General features: G+C 48.9%; 1 protein-coding gene across 2 annotated transcripts in view; it reads left to right on the top strand.

Annotated features, from left to right (window-relative positions):
* Positions 1-14,565, top strand: part of IKBKB (inhibitor of nuclear factor kappa B kinase subunit beta) — a 41,581-nt gene extending 27,016 nt beyond the window's left edge. For both annotated transcript variants that reach the window (XM_075343032.1, XM_075343033.1), the window contains 8 exons: positions 361-485; positions 574-681; positions 8,057-8,186; positions 8,299-8,493; positions 10,692-10,806; positions 10,931-11,054; positions 11,183-11,334; positions 14,453-14,565. In XM_075343032.1, the coding sequence (XP_075199147.1) occupies positions 361-485; positions 574-681; positions 8,057-8,186; positions 8,299-8,493; positions 10,692-10,806; positions 10,931-11,054; positions 11,183-11,334; positions 14,453-14,550 (1,047 nt within the window). In that variant the 3' untranslated portion in view covers positions 14,551-14,565. The remainder of the gene's footprint in view (positions 1-360; positions 486-573; positions 682-8,056; positions 8,187-8,298; positions 8,494-10,691; positions 10,807-10,930; positions 11,055-11,182; positions 11,335-14,452) is intronic.
* The last annotated feature ends 8,977 nt before the right edge of the window (positions 14,566-23,542 follow it).

Here is a 23,542-nt window from a genome sequence, read left to right as displayed (position 1 = left end):
TTCTCAAAGGGAGACAAGTCAGGAGACGCTGCATGCCGTGGCAGCACGTTTAGCACAAGTAATATGCAGTCTGGCATTGCTGTGTTTTGAAACGACTCCTGGGTCACTTTGGAGAAATGGTGGGTATTTCTGCACATGGTGCTCATACTCAATACTGAATGACTCAAAATATTTTGAAAAATTAGTTTCCATTTGTTCACCATTTGCAGATCACTATCATGTCTATCCATCCTGTGGTTTCCAGAATTTCACGACTTCCATCTTGGTGTATTTCAATGTTGAGGAGTGTATAGATTTAGATTTCCAAAAAATGGAGTTGTGAACGCTCTATAAGTTCCTTTGCTTTCTCGTGTGTCTCAGGCCCCGGAATTACTGGAGCAGCAGAAGTACACGGTGACTGTAGACTACTGGAGCTTCGGCACGCTGGCCTTCGAGTGTATAACAGGATTTCGTCCTTTTCTTCCGAACTGGCAGCCTGTGCAGTGGTGAGACGCAGTTATGTCATTTACCATAGGTTGTCCTTCTGTAGCCCTACGGGCTGGGACCACTCATCTCTCTGTTTTTGGGGCGCAGGCACAATAAGGTCCGTGAGAAGAGCAACGAGCACATCGTGGTATATGAAGACGTCCTGGGAGCGGTGAAGTTCTCCAGTGTTTTGCCAATGCCTAATCACCTCACAGGGTAAGAACTACTTTCTCCTCTTCCCCCTTCCTTGATCTGGGGGGGGGGGTGTTGTCAAGATTTTGGCGGTCATTTCCATTAGAAAATGTACATATCAATAATAGTATTTCCTTATGGCAGAGCCCAATATTTGTTCTTATCACCTCTTCTCCAGTACGTGCCCCGCTACTTGCATTTTTGGTACTGATCATGATCATCTCAAGAATGGGCTCCATTGTTCTTCCACTTTCATTAGGATCTACGAAAATTGCTAAGTAATTGATGGAGTTCCCTTAGAAATAAATGAAAAGAAACATATATGCGCCGCTATTGCTACAACATTATGTAGATATAGCTCAAAATTTTCATTTCTACAAGAAGTAAGAAGAAATATATATATATATATATATATATATATATATATATATATATATATATATATATATATATATATATATATATATATATATATATATATATATATATATATATATATATATATATATTGTGAGATAGTGGGGCCATTCATATGTGACAGACGGTATATATCTCCCAGAATGCGTACAGAAACATATTAGAGCCCTGCTTAGCGGTCCGTCCACTATTTCCAGGCCGGGTTATGCAGGTGGCTCATGACCACGGTTCAATTAAAAGGTCTCTGTAAGGGCCTGGGCGGGGCAGAGTCGGCTTTTGTAAGCTGCAGATCATGAAGCTGAGAGGAGTTCAGACCTGTGTGGAGCGATAACACAGGTCTGTGGGCCCACCTGAAATAGCAGGGCGAGGTATATTAAGACCGTCTTCTACGGCAACCGGTACCTGTGTGACGTGGTATCCTATGGACTGTGTATAGCCTGGCTTTATCCCGGAGGACGTTTACCTGTTCAGCGATGGCAATAAACCTGTGTTGATCGGACTTTTTGGGTCACTGCCTCTTTGTCGCCCTGGGGGACCCCCACCCCGCTACATTATGGTGGAGAATGCGGGCATAACCCCACCGCTGCACAACTGGAAGCAAGCCTGACCACCAGCTGAAGTCTGTAACGGCTCTGCATGTCAATAATTAGGCCTGCTACGCTACAGTATAAACCGGCTGATAACATGGAGGAGCTTCTGCGGCAGTTGGTACTAACTCAGCAAAAGCAACAGGAGCAATTGGGTCTATTCCAGCAGCAGCACCAGGAGACCCAGCGACAGCACCAGGAGACCCAGTGACAGCAACAAGAGGCGAATGTACTACTACGGCAACAGATTGCGGCCCTGCGTGAGATACCGCCGACAACTGCCTCAGACCGACTGGAACCCCGGGTCAAGGTTCGCTCTGCCCTGCGAAAGCTAAGCCCGGGGAGGACGTGGAGGTGTTCCTTATCGTCTTTGAGCGCACAGCGGAGCAGGAAAAGCTGCCGGTAGGCCAGTGGGCGGAAGTGGTGGCTCCGTTTCTTATGGGGGATGCCCAGAAAGCCTACTTTGACCTCAGCCGGGAGGATGCCCTGGACTATGAGAAACTAAAAGGTGAGATCCTTGCACGTCTGGGGGTTAATACATATGTGAGGGCTCAGCGTGTATTTACATGGACCTATGTGGAGACCAGCCCTGCCAGGTCTCAAGCATATGACTTACTTCAATTGGTGAAAAAGTGGTTACAGCCGGAGGTTTCGTCTCCAGCCCAGATGGTGGAAAGGGTGGTGGTCGACCGGCTGGTGCGGACTCTGCGAATCGCTATACAACGTTGGGTGGGGCAAGGAGACTCGGGTAACCTGGATCAGGTGGTGAATCTAGTGGAGCGATATACCGCCACACAGAACTTTATACGAGACTCTGCCCTAGTGCGTCAGGCCCGGCGGCCACTGGACCCTGGCCGAGATACACGTACGGTGCTGGTAAACAACAAAACCCAAGCCCCTGCCGAGGGAGCAACCCGCACTGAGAGTGGCAAAAGACCAGTTCCCCCAAGAATGATTACAAAAACTGGTGGGCCACCGCTATGAGGTGCTGGAGATGTCAAGGGCCAGGCCATATTGCCGCTTATTGCCCTTTGATTACGGAGTCCATGGATTGCGGGTACACACGCCGAATATCTATGTATGCTAATACTGTGTATACTGCACGCCCTATTCTGGAACCTCCTCTTTGTCATGTGTTTGTAAATGGGCATCAGACTCTGGCAGCATAGTGACCCTCGTTCATGGGTCGCTGATCTCGGGGTCGAAGTCCACGGAGAGGGAGGTTGGGATTGTGTGTATACATGGTGAACTCCGCAAATATCCAACAGCAGAGGTATGCCTCTCCACTCCGTGCGGGGACGTGACGCATGTGGTAGGAGTGGTGAAAACCCTACCATACGGGGTAGTAATGGGAAGGGATTTTCCGTTGTTTTGGTACCTGTGGGAGTATAATAGCACTTTTTCCCAGGCAAAAATGGGTCCGGGTGCTGAACCCGAGGATCCTTAGTCAGGGATACCTGCTGTAGGGGTCGCCGACCTAGGGGCAGGGGGTGGACCTGACAGGGGTCCCCTAGAGGTATTGGTGGGAGAAAGAGAAGAGACCGTAGTGATCCCAGAGCTGGACACGTCCCGGGAGGTCTTCGGGACGGCGCAGCTGAGGGATCCTAGACTCTCACAGGCGTGGGGGAATGTAAAAGAGGTGAATGGGGTGGCTCAACAAACAGGGGCAGAAGTTGTCTTTCCCGCATGGCGGTTTATAATGATTTACTCTACCGAGTAGACAAAATCAGGGAAGAGATAGTAGAACAACTGGTAGTGCCCCAATCCCACCGTCGGGCAGTGCTTAACATGGCTCACACACACCCCCTGGGAGGGCACTTAGGGGTTACCAAGACACAAGAGTGCATTTTACAGAGGTTCTTTTGGCCGGGAGTGTACGCAGAGGTACAGAAATTCTGTGAATCCTGCCCGGACTGCCAACTGACCTCGCCCATTGCAAGTTTCCGGAGTCCATTGGTGCCTCTCCCAATTATAGAGGAACCTTTTGAACAGATTGCAATGGATCTGGTAGGACCCCTGGTAAAATCCGCACGCGGTCACCAACACATTTTGGTGGTTGTAGATTATGCCACACGCTATCCCGAGGCCATTCCGCTGCGCCATACGTCCGCTAAGCTTATTGCCCGGGAATTATTTGCCATGTTTTGTCGTCTTGGGCTACCAAAGGAGATCCTTACTGACCAGGGGACTCTGTTTATGTCCAAGGTGACAAAAGAATTATGTAAACTGTTGAAAATAAAGCACCTGCGCACATCGGTGTATCATCCGCAAACCGATGGGCTGGTCGAACGGTGTAACAAAACCCTTAAGTCCATGATTAAAAATTGGTTGCCAAGGACGGGAGGGACTGGGACATGCTGTTGCCCTATCTTATGTTTGCGCTCCGAGAGGTGCCGCAGGCATCCACGGGTTTTTCACCATTCGAGTTGCTTTAGACAGCACCCCGCTACGTTATATATATATATATATATATATATATATATATATATATATATATATATATATATATATATATATATATATATATATATATATATATACATACTCACAGTACAGATGAAAACTTTGGACACACCTTCTCATCTATACAACAACTGTTAAGAGGAGACTTTGTGCAGCAGGCCTTCATGGTAAAATAGCTGCTAGGAAACCACTGCTAAGGACAGGCAACAAGCAGAAGAGACTTGTTTGGGCAAAATAACACAAGGAATGGACATTACACCAGTGGAAATCTGTGCTTTGGTCTGATGAGTCCAAATTTGAGATCTTTGGATCTAACCACCGTGTCTTTGTAGAAAAGGTGAACGGATGGACTCTACATGGCTTGTTCCCACCGTGAAGCATGGAGGAGGAGGTGTGATGGTCTGGGGCTGCTTTGCTGGTGACCCTGTTGGGGATTTATTCAAAATTGAAGGCATACAGAACCAGCATGGCTACCACAGCATCTTGCAGCGGCATGCTATTCCATCCGGTTTGCGTTTAGTTGGACCATCATTTATTTTTTAACAGGACAATGACCCCAAACACCTCCAGGCTGTGTAAGGGCTATTTGACTAAGAAGGAGAGTGATGGGGTGCTACGCCAGATGACCTGGCCTCCACAGTCACCAGACCTGAACCCAATCGAGATGGTTTGGGGTGAGCTGGACCGCAGAGTGAAGACAAAAGGGCCAACAAGTGCTAAGCATCTCTGGGAACTCCTTCAGGACTGTTGGAAAACCATTTCCAGTGACTACCTCTTGAAGCTCATCAAGAGAATGCCAAGAGTGTGCAAAGCAGTAATCAAAGCAAAAGGTGGCTACTTTGAAGAACCTAGAATATAAGACATATTTTCAGTTGTTTCACACTTTTTTAAGTATTTCATTCCACATGTTTTAATTCATAGTTTTGATGCCTTCAATATGAATCTACAATTTTCAGAGTCCTGAAAATAAAGGAAACTGTTTGAATGAGAAGGGGTGTCCAAACTTTTGGTCTGTACTGTATTTATATTCGTTTATCTTTGGTTGTCTAGTATAGGTGATAGTAATGTTTTTGTATGTATCGCCGTATTTTAAGAGGCATAACTACTTTTCATTCTTTAGTCGCGGAGTTGTGCTGTATAACGGCTTATTTCTCTTGCTTCGTTGGGGGACAGAAGAAACCATTGGTGTATGCTGCATTCGCTAGGAGGCTGACACCATGCAAGGATAAAGTTACCTCCTCCTCAGTAGTTTACACTCACTGACCGGAGCCAAGCTTCTCAGTTTTAGCCTAGTGTTGGTAGGAGGTAGACTCGGGTCCACAGTCAGCCCGGTTTCTACTTTAGGTTTGTTGTGTTTTCAGCTTGTGATTGGGCAACAGCATGTAGGTGTCACTCTGTTTTCCCACCTAGAGGCCGAGAGCACAGTCTGGGGTTGTGTCACTATTGTTGTCTCTCTGGTCCACAAGGCAGGAACCTAACCCCCCTAATATATCAAGAGTGTTTGGTGGCAACCTGACAGACAGTCTTTGCCACCACACCCCTGCCCGCTCGCTCCCTCAGAGCCTGACAGTGCAGGGAGGTAAGTTGAATTGGTACCTTCCAGCTACCCGACAGATGGCGTCCGGGATACCTAATGACCGTCTCCCATCTTCATCCAGGTATTCTCCCCAACCCCCCCTCCCCTCCCCCTGTCCCCATCTCTAGACACAGTGAAAGCTCCTGGTTTTAGAAAACAAAAAAGGGGGGACAGTTAGGGGTGCCACAACAGGGACTCTAATTTCCCCATTTTCGCCATTTATTCTAAGGCTTCCGGGCCCAGACACGTCCGCCAAGTCCACTGCGCTGCCCATGCCCTGCTTTTGAAGGATTCTAAAAATGTAGCCCCTGGCCTTTACAGATGCTCACTCCTTCAGTCAGATGATGCCACCACCCATACTGGTCAATCTAATGCGCACAGGCTCCATGGGCACCCTTTTTTTTTTCTTCTCAACACTGCCCACTGTCGTCAGCCGGTTCCGCTGATTTGTTTTGTTTTAGTCGAGCAGGAACTTTGCGAGCATTTTTCCAGCTCTGCCCATAATCCACTTATATCCTTTGGTGACATTTCTGTCCACGCCGGCTCCACATGATGCTTCGATAGGCAGTTCAGCCCCACAGGTCATAGTCCTGAACTTAGCCCCACAGGTCACGATCCTGGATTGCATGCCACAACCTCCAGTGCTGAGGCACAGACTTCGGAAATGGGGGTAAGCTGCTATTCTTTAATAGGCTCTAGCGGCCTCCTGGACTACCCATCCTCCCTTTTTCCTTCAGTCTTATGGAGGTAGCTTACCCTTCTTGCTCAGGTAGTCTCATGGAATCTGTCCTCCAGGGCTCCCTTCCTTTTCCCCTCCAGTTTTTAATTCTATCAGGTTAACGAATTGGAGCCTCAGCACTAAGAACTTTCTGTCTTTCCAGTCAGATCATTGATTGATTGTAATGAATACAGGAAAGTCCCTTTTCTTTTCGTGCTTTTCTCTTGGCACATACCTGTTCTGTTGGACCTTGGTCCGGTTTGTCCCTCCGATTTCTCCAGGGTCAGGTTTCTGACTTCTGTTCTTGGATTGCCATTCTCTGAGGCGAGCAAGCCTAGGAAGATCTCTAAACGGCCACTCATGTGTGTCTGGGATCTCTTCTTGTGTTCGATGCTCTCCAGCGCTCTCGCTTGATTCCTTTCTGTGATTTCTTCCTGTTTGGAAAATTCTCCCAATGACAATCTCTTCCATGGGCTTGCTTCAAAACTAGCAACTTCGTCTCATCGTCCTTCCTTCTTCCCTCACTTAGACTTGGTGGTTCTGTGTCCGGTTTCATCTCTTCTCCTCACTATGTTCTTCCCCCTTCCCTCCTTTCTGTCTGGTCTCTAAAATATTACTGCTCCTGGTCAGAATATGTCTTGTGTCCCGACCCATCTAGGGCATCTTCCTTTAGTTGCTTGGATTCCTCTTCGTAATCCGTAGAGTTATCCTAATGGTCTTCCTACCTCTAAGGCTACTATTGCTGTTGGATCCGCTCTGCTATTGCTTTATATTGAGCAAGGTACAGTGCGCCCCACTCAGAGTTCCAGCTCCCTCTGTCTCTGTTTGTAACCGGGGCCTCCTGGGTCGCGTCATGTGGCCTTTGTTTAGCAACTTTCTTGGCTGTCTCTCGGTGTTCCGTACTTGGTTCTCCAAGTTCTACTGAGCTTGTTTTTCTCTTTGGCAGCTTCGGGCTTGGGCAAAAGGTTTCTACAAGCGACAGTGTTTGGATTCCAACCTGGGAATCTTACCTCTGTCCTTGCTTCTCTAATCTTTTTCTCTTCCCACCCTTGGGACTGCTTTAGCATGTCCCATGGTTTCCTGTGTTCCCCAATGAAGCCACAGAGAAATGGAGATTTCGGGTACTCACCATAAAATCTCTTTCTCAGCCTTCATTGAGGGACACAGCACCCGCCCTTCTTAAATGTTTCTGTTGGGCCAATCTAAATTCATTTTAGGTTGCTTCTCCTACTACTTTCACACTAACTGACCAGCTTGTCTCTGGACGGTGGGTGTATCCTACTGAAGAGGAGATAACTCTTTTGCATAGTGTCAGTCTCCTAGTGGCAACAGCATACACCCATAGTTTCCTGTGTCCCTCAATGAAGGCTCCGAGAAAAAAAAAAAAAAATGTATGGTGAGTACACAAAATCTTTTTTTTATGGTGAGTACACAAAATCTGCTTTTTTTTGTAAGGATCCATGAGACTTTCTTTTTCTTTTCTAATTCAATTTTTTAAAGCGACATTATCTTAAAACTGCAATTTTGACTTTTTCATGATGTTTGCTGGGTGTGATCAGTATTGTGCTCATATTATGTTATTTCTTATGTATTTGCCTCCTTAGAGTAAACATCTTTTCATTGTTTTCTCTGCTTTAGGATCTTGGCTAGTAAATTAGAGCGATGGCTGCAGCGCATGCTAATGTGGCACCCAAGACAAAGGGGCACAGATCCACAAAACCTAGAAATTGGCTGCTTCCAGGCTCTGGAATCCATTCTGAGCCTCAAGGTAAGTGACCCTTCCTCTGTGCCGTTCTGTCATTTTTTGGGTATGTTCACATGTATGAAAAAGCCTTAGCATTTTTTCTGAGTGTGAACAGCCGCTTTGTGTATTTTGTCAGCTGCTCTCCGTGCTGAATATGGTGTCCGGCTGTGTGCACACGTACCCTGTGACTGAGGGTGAGAACCTGCAGTCTCTGAAGAGCCGCTTACAGGAAGATACCGGGATACCGGAGGAGGATCAGGAGTTACTGCATGCGTCAGGCCTGGCCCTAAATCCTCAACAGCCGCTGATACAATACGTGTCGGACAACATGGTGAGAACATGCACTCGCTGTAACGCACACTTTATATGCCCGCAGAGTGCAGAGACGTAAAATCCATGGGGTGGCCAGTGACTGGATGCTGTGGCTTTCCACAATAACATAGTATATGTTGTAAATGTATAGTTGGTGGTGGTTCGACTTCAGTAACCCCCAGAGATCTCCAGAATGGGATTGCCGCCTCCCCCATGTGACTGGAGCATTATTGTGCATTCGTGACCACCTCTCGATTCACCGTCTATAGGCGTGGTGATCACGCATGCGCACAAACACACTGTTCACAAGGGCATCATGGGACACCTGTTAGGGGATCACTAGTAGTCCCACAAAAGGGATTATTGAACCGATGTCAGAGGATCACTAGTGGTCCCACAAAAGGATTATGGGACCCCTGCTGGGATTGCTAGAGGTTTAAAGGGATCACAGGAACCTTGTCAGGGGATCGCTAGTGGTCCCACAAAAGGATCACGGTACCACTGTCAGGGGATCACTAGTGGTCCTACAAAGGGATCTTAGAAACCCAGTCAGTGGATCTCTAGTGGTCCCCAAAAGGATCACAAGACTGGTGTCAGAAAGCGAAAAAACTATGGGAAGAAAGGCGCAAATAGGGTCTTACCCGGTATAACAATGGGAGGTGAATGTATAACAGGAACACTCACCTGATGCGGTTGTGCTATAGTATTCTCTGCATTTTGTCCTGAGGAAGAGGACGGATATGTCCTTGAAACGCGTAGACCTGTGAAAATAAAGAAAAGAGATTTACTAACTTCATCTGGACTCCTGTGGTTTGGCGCGGTATTTAAACCTGCTTTTCTCCTGTTGTCTGAAAAGACTGGTGTCAGGGATCACTAATGGCCCCACAAAGGGATTACGGGAACCCTGTCAGCAGATTGCTGGTGGTCCCACAACGGGATCATGGGACTGATTTCAGGTGATCTCTAATGGTCCCACAAAAGGATCATTTGACCGATATCAGGGGATCACTAATGGTATCACAAAGGATTCACGGGACAAATGTCAGGGAATCGCTAGTGGTCCCACGAAGGAATCACAGGACTGATGTCAGGGTATCGCTAGTGGTCCCACAACAGGATCATGGGACTGATGACAGGGGATCGCTAGTGGTCCCACAAAAGTATTACGGAACCCCTGTCAGGGGATCGCTAATGGTCCCTTAAAAGGATCATGGTACCGATGTCAGGTGATTACAACTGGTCTCTCACAAAGAGATCATGAGACCAGTGTCAGGGATTCGCTAGTTGTCCCAGAGATCATGGGACCGATGTCTGGGGATCACTAATGGTCCCACAAAGGGTTCACGGGACCAATGTGAAGGGATCTCTAGTGGTTCCACAAAGGAATCATGGGACAAATGTCATGGAATCATTAGTGGTTCCACAAAGGGATCATGGAATCGATTTCAGGGAATTCCTAGTGGGCCCACAAAAAGATCACTGGAACGATGTCAGGGATTCGCTAGTGGTCCCATCTCACAAAGGGATCACTGGATCGATGTCAGGGAAATCACTAGTGGTTCCACAAAGGGATCACGTGAACAATGTCAGGGGATCACTAGTGGTCCCACAAAGGGATCACAAGACGATGTCAGGGATTCGCTAGTAGTCCCAGAGAGGGATCACAGGACCGATGTCAGGAGATCACTAGCAGTCCCAGTACATCTAAAATAAAAAAGGGATAAACTTTGTATGAGGTGTTCATATAAAAGCTATTGCAGTGTTTACATCTCTCATTCAGACTTGTGTGTCTCCATGGTAACAGACAAGCCCTGTGTTTTCTGATCCATTGGTCACTTAACCTACATAGTGTTGGTGAGAATCGATTTGTAGGTCCCAGTCCAGCGGACAGGTCCGTAATCTCTTCATGCTGCACCGGTAGGCCTGAGACCTTCCGGCATCCTCTGCTCTTCTTTTAATAAGCCGGCCTGGCGCAGCGTCATCCATACAGAGTGCAGCACATGTGACGTCGCCGTTCTCAGGGCTGTCTTCCAGCGATTACAGACCACTGACACGGCTGCTGGATTGGGTCCTGCACATTGATGAGTTAGACGCAGCATACGGGTGATGGGTAGTGATCCGACTACACAAGGTAGTCTGTTACCATGGAGACACATTGAATTTCACATTATATAGAGCGTAGACTCTTTTATGGCTTTTTTTCTTTTAATCCATTAGATAAATGACGGCCGTCAGGTGGAGAGCGACCTCATATTTCTCTTCGATAATCGGAAGACGGTGTATGAACCCCAGATTTCTCTTCGTCCCCATCCTGAAGGTGTCGCGTATGTGTGTAAGTGTTTTGGGTGGGGGGTGATGACGTTTGGCTTGTCTCGACCTCCTCTTCAGATCATTTTTGGTAGATTTCCTTTTGCATTTTAACCTTTTGTTTAATGCATCTGCTTCTACCATTCCAGTGCAGGACCCCAAGTATCCATTGACGTACATTCACCTCCGTAGGGTGTGGGGGCAGATATGGCAGACCATTCGCACATTGAAGGAGGATTGTGCCCGGCTACAGATGGGACAGCGTGCCACCATGTGAGTGACCTTCTGAGCCTTCACATCAAAGTGCAGATTATCAGATGGCAGATTAATGGAATTTTACGAGTCACATTGGCCCGTGCTCCTCTTTGATGCCCTATATGGTGTCGGGTTGTGTATTTTAGGGTGAACCTGCTGCGATATAACACTGAGCTATCCAAAAAGAAGAACCTGATGACCTCGGAGTGTGAGCAGCTAAAGGCCAAGCTGGATTTCTTCCGGAGCAGTATCCAGATCGACCTGGAGAAGTACAGCGAGCAGATGGAGTTTGGAATTAGTAAGTTCTTCCCTCGGCGCGGTGGTAGAGCCATATTGGTTGTAGATGATTTTTCACTGTGTTCTTCTAAGTCTGCCGCCATGCTGGATAAGGAGGAGGTTGGGTAAGTTACCGATGGGGGCGCTGTTGCATTTAGTGTCTATGAAAAGCATCTGGAATGTGCAGTGGTGAAAAGCGGTACTGCAGGCAGCATAGACCACTAAATATGGCAATTAGTTATTATTATTATTATATATTTTTTAATAATAATTTATTATAATATAAATATTATTTGTATTATTTCTATTACATTTAATTAATTTTATTATAATTATATATTTTTTTATAATAATTTATTATAATATAAATATTATTTGTATTATTTCCATTACATTTAATTAATTATATTATTTATATTATTATTATTATTATTATTATATATTTTTAATAATAATTTATTATAATATAAATATTATTTGTATTATTTCTATTACATTTAATTAATTTTATTATTATTATATATTTTTTAATAATAATTTATTATAATATAAATATTATTTGTATTATTTCCATTACATTTAATTAATTATATTATTTATATTATTATTATTATATATTTTAATAATAATTTATTATAATATAAATATTATTTGTATTATTTCTATTACATTTAATTAATTTTATTATTATTATATATTTTTTAATAATTTATTATAATATAAATATTATTTCCATTACATTTAATTAATTATATTATTTATATTATTATTATTATATATTTTTAATAATAATTTATTATAATATAAATATTATTTCTATTACATTTAATTATATTATTATTTATATTATTATTATTAGAATTATAGCGCCATTTATTCCATGGCACTTTACATGTGAAAGGAGGGGGGCATACATGGACAAGTACAATAGTCATGAACAATACAGGGCACGGATACAGGAGGAGAGAGGACCCTGCCGGCGAGGGCTCAGACTACAGAGGATGGATAATTATACAGTAGGTGAGGGTAGAGCTGGTTGGCAGCGCTATATAGTGGAAGGAGGGTTACTGCAGGTTGTAGGCTTGTCTGAAGAGGTGGGTCTTCAGGTTCCTTTTGAAGGTTTCCACGGTAGGTGAGAGTCTGATATGTTGGGGTAGAGAGTTCCAGAGTATGGGGAGACACGGGAGAAATTGTATATGTGATTGTGGGAAGAGGAGATGAGTAGAGAAGGAGATCTTGTGAGGATCTGAGGTTGCGTGCAGGTAGGTACCGAGAGACTAGGTCACAGATGTAGGGAGGAGACAGATTGTGCATGGCTTTGTATGTCATGGTTAGGGTTTGGAAATGGAGTCTTTGGGCAATGGGAAGCCAGTGAAGGGATTGGCAGAGCAGAGCGGCCAGAGAATAGCGAGGGGAGAGATGGATTTAATTGGGCCGCAGCGTTTAGGATAGATTGGAGGAGCGCAAGAGTGTTGGAGTGGAGGCCACAGAGCAGGAGGTTGCAGTAGTCCAGGCGATAGATGATGAGGGCATGTACTAGTGTTATTGCAGATTCTTGGTTAAGGAGATAGGGATCCGGGAAATATTTTTGAGTTGTAGTTGGCAGGAGGTGGAAAGAGCTTGGATGTGGGGCTTGAAGGAGAGAGCAGAGTCGAGGGCTATCCCGAGGCAGCGAGCTGTGAGACTGGGGAGAGTGAGCAGCCATTGACTCTGATGGATGGGTCTGTCGGAGGGTAGAGTGATGAAAATTTCCATGAAAACTTATAAGCAGTGATACATATCCTTCTATCTAGCCAGGGAAATAGACTACAGGGGATACGATAATATATTACTTTATGTGATAACATCTCTAACATTGACAACTCTGCATAGTTAGAGAAGTTATCCAGGATTTTTAAAAATGCAGAAGACTAAGGAATGTTCTATATCGAAGGACTGAGCAATATTTACCCATCGTGTCACCTTCTGCTCCAGTGTGATGCCCTCCTGCCCATCATTCATGTGACCGCTGCAGCTGGTCTCAGTGGTGACATAGTTACATGTTCAGCACATAACCGCTACGATTAGTGATTTGTTATGTCATGGGAATAATGCATGGGATGTCATCACTGCAAGACCAGGGGTGAGATTGTGGAATATTCAACTAACAAATTACTATTTCTTTTTTTAAAAAAAATCCCCAAATTTGGTAAAACCTCAGAAAATCTCTAACTATAACAAGGATATCAGATATCACCCGGACAGGCATAGTCAGATTTGGCTCCTTTCGGTCACCGTAATGCAATATATCGGAGAGTGTGGTAAACCATTCTTTGGCATTTGTCGTCCAAACCCCCTTAAGAGGGGATAAAATTGGGTTTTGCTATGAAATGTCGGATAAGATCTATTAAGGCTAGGTTCACATTTCCATCAATTTGTATCGGTCACAATCCGCGGCTCTGGTAAACAACGGAATTCGTTTGGCGGATTCCGTTGTTTCCCATAGACTTGTATTAGTGGCGGATTGCGACTGATTCCCTTGCGTTGCATCCGCTGCGCGGCGCATCAGTCATCTTTGGACTGACCGCCGGGCGGAAACAACGCAGAATGTAACGTTTTTTGGGCCATCAAAATTAACGCACCGCGCAGGAATCCGTCGCAGTCCGTCACGCTTGTAATGTTTGTCTATGGTGCTGGATTTCGTCGTAATCTACCTTACGACGGAATCCAGCACTGGATTCAGTCATACTCTACTGAGCATGCCCAGCATGTTTGGCACACCCATTGGGCTATCCCAAACACAAACGGATCATGACGGATCCATCAAAAAAGGGACGCACAGCGGATGCAACGGACAAGACGGATAATTTTTTTCACAGGATTCCTGTGAATGGAATCCTGTGAAAAACACATCTGTTGCGTCAGTTGACATCTAAAAAACGACGGATCCGTCGCTGACAGACCTGACGGATTTAAAACAACGAAAATGTGAACCTAGCCTTATCTGGAGTTTAATCCGTTGTGCTGACATCTAGTGGCCAGTGTGAAAATTGCAGTATTTCTTACTTTATTTAATTTTTTGTAGACCGTTAACTATTAAAAAATATGCTGGTTTGCAACATTTACATGTCTACACGAGCCTTGTATCTTTTCTTTTTCAGCCTCTGAAAAGCTACTTTCTACATGGAGAGAGATGGAACAAGCAGTAAAAGAGTGTGGGAGGGTGAGTGGCATCGTCCTTTGTTTGAGTGACAGGTGAATAGACAACCCTTATCTGAAGAAGCGGTCGATGACACATTGCATGTTTTGGGACAAAATTATAAATGCATATAGTTTTATTTTTAGTGCAAACTAGACCGTGCAGCGTGTACAGTAAAAAAGTAACATAAAAATGAAAAAGTGCAGCAAAAAGGGCCAAAAACTAGAGGATTATTGCTTCCGAGGCACATGAGACATAGACCGCAGTGTTACGCGTGCTTGGTTAGCAGGAGCTGCTAAGCTAGTAGTATCGATGCGTTCCACCGCCGAGTTCTCCATTCATTGCACCGCACGTCCTCGCTCTGCACTGCACAGAGTCCCATCTTCCTCTGTCGGCCAGAAGCAATCGGTATCACCGGATGTGGTGTGTGTGTGTGTGTGTGTGTGTGTGTGTGATCTGGTGTGTGTGTGTGTGTGTCTGATCTGGTGTGTGTGTGTGTGTGACCTGGTGTGTGTGTGTGTGTGTGTGTGTGGGTGTGTGTGTGTGATCTGGTGTGTGTGTGTGTGTGATCTGGTGTGTGTGTGTGTGATCTGGTGTGTGTGTGTGTGTGTGTGTGTGTGTGTGTGTGTGTGTGTGATCTGGTGTGTGTGTGTGTGTGTGTGTGTGTGTGAGATCTGGTGTGTGTGTGTGTGTGTGTGTGTGTGTGTGAGATCTGGTGTGTGTGTGTGTGTGTGTGTGTGTGTGTGTGTGTGAGAGATCTGGTGTGTGTGTGTGTGTGTGAGATCTGGTGTGTGTGTGTGTTTGTGATCTGGTGTGTGTGTGTGTGTGTGTGATCTGGTGTGTGTGTGTGTGTGTGTGATCTGGTGTGTGTGTGTGTGTGTGTGATCTGGTGTGTGTGTGTGTGTGTGATCTGGTGTGTGTGTGTGTGTGATCTTGTGTGTGTGTGTGTGTGTGTGTGTGCGTGCGTGCATGTGCGTGTGTGTGTGTGTGTGTGTCGGCCAGAAGCAGAGGAGGACCGCTGTGCAGTATACCTGCTGGGAGCGGCCACTGAAGATCACAAGAGGACCTGGGAGCGACGCAGATGTCTGGGGTCTGGTAAGTATGAGTCTCCTGAGAGGGATGGTCTGTTTTTTGGGGGGGTAATCTTACAACAGTGTTTCCCCAACAATAAGCCGTACCCGAAAATAAGCCCTAGCCCTTTTTTGGGGCAAAAAAAGTACAAGACAATTGTCCTATTGTTTGGAAAAACACAGTATATGCAGCAGAGCTTGGTCAGATGTGCAGTCTTTGTGATCTCTCGGGGTGCTCCACCTGTTCTCCATATTTACAGGGAGGGGGACACTAGATTTTTCCTGGCTGCCCAGACCTTGCGCCTATGATCCCATACAATAAGAAGGGTTTAAATGGAATGTCCGTTCACCAGTCGTCCTAAGACCATACACCATAATACAATGGCCTCAATTCATCAAGGCTTTCACTCCAGATGTAAAAAGTCGCATTGTATTTGCGCAATGCAAGGCGGCGTATACATTTTGCAGCATTCGGCGATTTCACATAATTTTGGCGAGCTGGATGGAGCGTGGGCGATCTCCGCTCAGCGGCATTCCTTAGTCTACGAATCTTACGTCTGTCCCTGACTGGAGTAAGATTTGTAGTAAGGTGCAAATGGAGGCAAAGAAACTTGGCATGTCGCCTGATTCATTAAAAGGTGCTCCCCTCGTAATGAATCGGGCGCTGCACACTTCACCACGTTCCTTCATTAAGACTGACGCTGGATAAATCATGGCCATTGTGAAGATGGGGGCTGCACAGGGTAGATGTAAGCAGCTATGGGCATGCCTATGGTGGGCCACTTCACTCCAGGGTCTCCCTTTAATGCTGCTATCAGATGCTAGGTTGCTGCAGATTGTATATATGATGTCTTATATTGGATAATAATAATAATAATAATAATCTTTATTTCTATAGCGCCAACATATTCCGCAGCGCTTTACAATTCAGGAGGAACATATACATATCATATACATAAACATATACAAACAAGTAACAATTATAGAGGCTACAATATTTAAAAGGAAAAATGGCAACCCTGCTCGTGAGAGCTTACAATCTACAATGAGATGGGGGGAGGGGCAAGGTACAAGTGTTTATTTAAAATGACAATCCAGCCAGCTCATGGGGGATAGATGATGGCTTCCTGGACCAGTTGGCAAGAGCCTTGAGATGCATTTGGGTGCCAAGGAGTTTGACGTGGGGTTATGTTCTGAGAAGTTGTAGAGGGTGTCACGAACCACCGGGGGGGTCACTCAGAAATCCCCCGCGCTGGCTACCAGTACGTCACAATCGGGGGGTAACAAGTGTGGGTCACCCCTCCTTTATACCTCCCGACCGACAGACAGAGCACGTGACGCGCTCTCTAGCGCCCCTCTTATAGTCAGGCCAATTATGGAATTGCCCGACAATAAGAAAGGAGGCCGCTATACTACTTATGCCGATTATTGAAGGGTCCCCGGTGAGAGTAAGGTATATATTCCCCCGACCTCCGCGGGCGGAATATATAATATCTTCCCGAATCTCACTGGCCTCCCCACAATAATCCTTGGCACAACTCGCTGCCACCAACCGCTTCACGGTAACTATTAGCCGAACACACAGACGTGGGATTCAAGATCGAGATAACAGAACAGCCCAAGATTAATTATATAATTTAATCGCCTAACGCACACTAGAAACTACAATATATACAATAGGGAATCTACAGAATATACATATGTCAGAGTACAGTTACAATCAAAGCATGGGTTACAAACAGGCATACACAGTTCCAGCAGTTACCTTGTTGTGTCTGGCCACAGGGGGGCGCTGTACCCAGGTTTCTAGGATCCTTCGCACAGATGTTTCCTACACGTGACCCCCAGCGAAAGAACCTTGGAAAATGGCCGAAGCAGGGTTATCAACCTGGGCAAATCCAGGTCCCCTCCTACCTTAGTGACCTCACAGGGAGCACTGCTCCACCCCTGGCTGGAGTTATGGACAAATTCACAACATGGAATATGGGCCATAACTTTGCCTGGGAGCGTCGTAGGCGGACGCCAATGCTCTCATTGTGACAGTTATGAATTTAGCTACAGAACGAGGGGACTCATGACCTGTCTACGAGTTCCCATATGGCTGATATCACGCCTGGGGTATTTCCCAAGCTCCCCCTTCCATAAAAAAGGTGTGCCAGCATCGTCCGCCTGCGCAAACACCATTTTTATGGTTGCCATATTTATCGGAGATATGGCTTGCGAGATATGAACCATTTTTTACTGGAGTCGTTCTGTCTGGCTACTTCCAAGCCTTGCTAATGAGATACAACTCTTGTTACAGGGTGACGGCAGGGAGCCATCCTGTGTCCATTGTCCTCACATCATCTCATCTCCATATCAGAGGAGATGGCTGTTGGAGGTGTAAGTGGGATGTGACACCTTCACAGATGCTGGACATTTGAGCACAAGAAGGGAGGGGGGCACTGCCAGGGAGTGATGAGAGCAATTATGACTTCTAGTCATAATTCCTCTTCATATCCCAGGATTTACCTCACACCTCCCCCCTTTTGAGGGCGCTAGGGGGCAGCACACTCCGGTGTTCCCCCGTGCGCCCGTCCGCGACCTCTCCTTGTCGGGACAGCCCGTCTGCGTTACCGGGGTCACGGCCCCTTTTGTGGCGAATGGTGAAGTCGTATTGCTGGAGCGCAAGGCTCCATCGCAACAATCGCCCATTCGTCCCAGAGACGGTGTGCAACCAGCTGAGGGGATTGTGGTCCGTCTCCACGATGAAGTGGCGCCCGTATAGATAGGGTTGCAGACGCTGCAGGGCCCACACTATGGCCAGGCACTCCTTCTCCATTGTAGAATAGGCCACTTCCCTTGGTAACAGCTTCCTGCTCAGGTACAAGACTGGGTGCTCTTGGCTCGCAGAGTCCACCTGGCTGAGCACCGCACCGAGGCCAAAGTCACTGGCGTCGGTCTGTACTACAAACGGCCGCGTGAAGTCGGCTGCCTGTAGCACGGGCGGGCTGGACAGGGCGTCCTTTAGGGCCCGGAAGGCTGTCTCGCAGTCCACTGTCCAATCGACTGCAGAGGGCAGCTTCTTCTTGGTGAGGTCCGTCAAGGGCTTTGCCAGGCTACTATAGCATGGAACAAACCTCCTATAGTACCCAGCGGTCCCCAAGAAGGACATCACCTGCTTCTTGGTCCTGAGGGTGGGCCAGGATGCGATGGCCTCCACTTTCTCAGGCTCGGGCTTCAGCGTTCCCCCACCTACCCGGTGACCGAGGTACTGGACCTCGCTCATGGCCAGCTGACACTTTCCCGGCTTGATGGTCAAACCTGCCCGGTGGATCCGCCTGAGCACCTGTGCTAGATGCTCTAGGTGGTCCTCCCAGGTGGGACTGAAGACGGCAATGTCATCCAGGTACGCGGCCGCGTACCCTTCAAGTCCCTTGAGCAGGGTGTTGACCATCCGCTGGAAAGTGGCAGGGGCATTCCTCATCCCGAATGGCATCACCGTGGACTCGTACAGTCCAAATGGGGTAATAAAGGCAGAGCGTTCCCTGGCCTTGCGAGTCAGGGGGATCTGCCAATATCCCCGGCTCAGATCCATGATGGTCAGGTACTGAGCCCCGGCCAACTGATCGAGCAGGTCATCGATGCGTGGCATTGGGTACGCATCGGCGACCGTGACCGCATTGAGCCCCCTGTAGTCCACGCAGAACCGAGTGGTTCGGTCCTTCTTAGGGACGAGGACTACAGGCGAGGCCCAAGCGCTGTTGGATGCCTGGATCACCCCCAGCTTCAGCATCTCGTCAATCTCCTGGCGCATGTGTTGCTGCACCTCCAGGGAGACCCGATATGCTGAACGCCGGATCGGGGGATGATCCCCAGTGTCCACGTGATGGACAGCCAAGTCAGTCCTTCCGGGCTGGTTGGTAAACAACCCCCGGAAGGGGTGTAGGGTGGCCCACAGCTGGGACCGTTGGTCCTCCAAGAGCTGGTGGCCAACCTCCACATCCTCAATGGATCCGCCTGCCCTAACCTGGGCTAGCATATCCAAGAGGGTTTCCGCTTCTCCCTCCTCGGGCAGGTTGCACACAGGGAGTGCACATGCCTCCCGCTCATGATGTGCCTTCATCATGTTCACATGGAAGGGCTTCCGCCTTCCACGGGCAGGGTCCAGGGTGACCAGGTACGTCACAGGGTTGAGCTGCTGGTACACGAGGTATGGGCCTTCCCAGGCTGCCTGAAGCTTGTCCTGTGGTACGGGGACCAGTACCCACACCTCTTGACCCACTTGGTAGGTCCTCTCACAAGCGTTCTGGTCGTACCAACGCTTCTGATCGGCCTGGGCTTGAGCCATATTGTCGTGTACCAGTTGCGTCAAGGCCTGCATTTTGTCCCGGAAGCGCATGACATACTCGATAACCGACACTCCAGGGGTGGCCAAATCCCCTTCCCAAGCCTCTTTCACCAGAGCCAGGGGGCCCCGCACACGTCGCCCGTACAGGAGCTCAAACGGTGAGAATCCTGTTGAGGCCTGTGGAACCTCCCGGTAAGCAAATAACAGGTGTGGGAGATACCGCTCCCAGTCACGCCCGTGGGAGTCGACCAACATCTTAAGCATCTGCTTTAAGGTGCCATTGAACCGCTCGCACAGGCCATTAGTCTGTGGATGGTACGGGCTGGCCACCAGATGTCGCACCTGGACTTGCTTACAGAGGGCCTCCATCAGCTGGGACATGAATTGGGTCCCCCGGTCAGTGAGCATTTCCTGGGGAAAACCCACTCGGGAGAAAATCTCCAGCAATGCGGTGGCCACCTTGTCAGCCCGAATGGACGACAAGGCCACTGCTTCTGGGTACCGGGTGGCATAGTCCACTACCGTCAGTATGAAGCGTTTCCCGGAGCTGCTGGGGATGGCCAGCGGGCCGACCAGATCCACAGCCACCCTCCTGAAAGGCTCATCGATGATGGGCAGAGATACCAGTGGGGCTTTGGGGCGTGGCCCCGCCTTCCCCACTCTCTGACAGGTTTCACACGAACGGCAGTAGGCAGCCACATCGGCCCCCATTTTTGGCCAGTAGAAATGCTGGTTTAACCTGGCCTTGGTCTTAGCGATCCCTAGGTGTCCGGCCATCGGAATCTCATGTGCGATCCGCAACAACTCCGTCCGGAACGGATAGGGTACCACCAACTGTCGGTCCCTGGGCCACGCCTCCGGTGAACCCTGCTGGACCGTGGCCCGGTACAGCCGTCCTTGGTCCCAGACCACTCGCTCCGGGTCCGAGTCCGAGGGAGGCTGTGCCGCCTGCTCCTTTAGAGCTTTCAGGCTGTCGTCAGCTTCTAACGCTGCCTGAAACTCCTGACTAGATGTGGCCAGAATCGACGAGACTGTCACATCTTCAGTCAGTACCCCGGGACCTGTGTCCTGGCCTCCACCTGACTCGGCTGCCACTTGGTCAGAAGGGGAAGAGCTATCGGACCTCCGGGAGGCCCCTTGGCTTCCAGCACTCCCACTGCGGGTGACAGCGGCCACAGCCGCTGCGACCGTGGGTCGTGCCTGCTCCTCCTCCGTTCCTGACCAAGTCGCCGGTTCAGGCAGACCTACCTGGCTTCCTGACACCCCGGTTGTGGGGGAACCCTGCACCGAGATCTTACCTGGGAGCACTTCCGCTCCTGGACCGGCCCCAATCTCACCTGCCTGTTCCCCCCCTGCAGCAACAGAACCCCGCTGTGAAATCTCTGGGGACCCCACATTTGCTGTGGTAGCCCCCACCCCACACACTGGTCCTCCCCCTGCAGCACCCTGCTCTCTGCTTATCCCTGCAGAGGGCAACAGATCCCAGCTCACAGGCTGATTACTTGTAGAGGCATTGTCACACCTTTCTCTGACCCCCTCCCCTGTCACAGCTGCAGCTGTGTGTGTGTCTATGGTGTCTGTGCAAGCAGAAATATCAGAGTTCACTCCCTCCTCCCTTACATCATTCATAGATAACACATTAACATTGTCCGGAGGCATGTCAGTACTGGCTGAAGGTTCAGCCTTTGGGGCGGGGCCAAACTGGGAGGTTATTTGCCCCAAATCTGTCCCAAGTAGCACGTTTGCAGGGATCCGATCAGTTACCCCCACCTCCCTCACCCCTCGCCCTGCGCCCCAGTCCACATAAATGTCAGCAACAGGCAGCGCCGGGTCAATGCCTCCAATCCCGGAGACAGCGAGGGTTTTTCCAGGGATCAAGTCTTGGGGGGACACCATCTCAGGCCGCACCAGAGTCACCTCCGAGGCGCTGTCTCGCAGTCCTATGGTCACAGACTGGCCGACGGTGACAGGTTGGAAGCTGTCCAGGGACCTACCACCACCCCCACCCACACAATACACCTTGGGCGGCCCTTGGGACGGGGACGGAGCCGGGGCCTTGGGACGCTGAGGGCACATGGCCTTGAAGTGTCCAGGTAGGTTGCACTGGTGGCACCGTCTTGGTTCTGCCACGGGCCTGGAGAGGGGAGTTGAGGGGGACACCCCCTGCAGTCTAGGGGCAGGTGGGGCAGTCGCAGAGTTCATCTTACCCCCTCTCCAGGTGCTGCTGGTGGCTGCTCTCCTGGCTTCAGGAGCCCGATTGTTGGTGTAGTCATCTGCCAGGGCAGCTGTAGCCGTGGATCCCTTTGGCTTCTGGTCTCGGATGAACTGGCGGAGATCCTCAGGGCAGTTCCACAAGAGTTGCTCCGTGATGAACAAGTCCAGGATCTCCGGTCCGGTGGAAAGCTGCAGGCCTTGGGTCCAGTGGTCGGCAGCTCGGGCAAGTGCCCGCCGGTGGTCAGCCCAGGAGTCCTTTGGTCCCTTCTGCAGCGTCCGGAACTTCTTGCGGTAGGACTCCGGGGTGAGGTTGTACTGTTGGATCAGGGCCCGCTTGATGGTGTCGTAGCCCTGATCCGCCTCAGCAGGCAAGTCCCCAAGGATATCCAGGGCCTTACCCCTTAAACGGGGGGTCAGGTATTTGGCCCACTGGTCCTTGTTCAGATGATGCTGCAAGCAAGTCCGTTCAAAAGCAGTCAAGAAAGAGTCCAAGTCTCCATCCTTCTCCAGCACTGGGAAGTCCTCAACACGGACCTTTGGAAGTTTGGTGTCTGGAAGGTCACGGGTGGCTGATGAGGGCCGGAGCTGAGCTAGCTGCAGCTGGTAGTTACGCTCTGCCTGGCGCTCTTCACGCGCTGCTTGCCGCTCACGCTCGGCCATGAGTTCCTTGTAGCCCTCCCGGTCTCCAGCCTGGCGTAGGGCCATAGCCATTTGAAGAAGGCTATCCGAGCCTCCCAGGCTCGGTGGAATGGCACGTGGTGATCTGCGGCCCGCTGCGGAGCCTGGTGATTCACTGTCCATTGCAGAGCGGAGGGCTGGCATCTGGCTCGTTGAGGACCCTTGGGCGAGCTGCTCCTCATCTTGTCCAGCAGTGCCCGGTTGTGCAATGTCCTCTGCAGAGCTGTTTTCTGGCGTCGAGCTCCTGGAGGACTCGTGGGCAACCTCCTCATCGTCTCTGGCCTGAGCATCGGCCATTCCTTTGGCTTTGCTCCTGGTGCTATCAGCCATTGTTGCAGACTTTGGTCACTGACACAGAACTGACACCTGATGCCTCCACACACCTTACAGTATCTGCACTCTGACACTCTAGTGTTGAGCTGGTCTGAAGACCCCAGCAGCCACAGCTGCTGCAGGCAGTCTTTAGTGTCTGGGAGTATGGGTCTCACACTCACACACACTATTATCTCGATCCCACCGCTTGCCACCAATATGTCACGAACCACCGGGGGGGTCACTCAGAAATCCCCCGCGCTGGCTACCAGTACGTCACAATCGGGGGGTAACAAGTGTGGGTCACCCCTCCTTTATACCTCCCGACCGACAGACAGAGCACGTGACGCGCTCTCTAGCGCCCCTCTTATAGTCAGGCCAATTATGGAATTGCCCGACAATAAGAAAGGAGGCCGCTATACTACTTATGCCGATTATTGAAGGGTCC

The sequence above is a fragment of the Anomaloglossus baeobatrachus genome, chromosome 4 (genome assembly GCF_048569485.1).
Source record: "Anomaloglossus baeobatrachus isolate aAnoBae1 chromosome 4, aAnoBae1.hap1, whole genome shotgun sequence".
Taxonomy (NCBI): domain Eukaryota; kingdom Metazoa; phylum Chordata; class Amphibia; order Anura; family Aromobatidae; genus Anomaloglossus; species Anomaloglossus baeobatrachus.
This window is presented reverse-complemented; position numbering and strand designations above follow the sequence as displayed.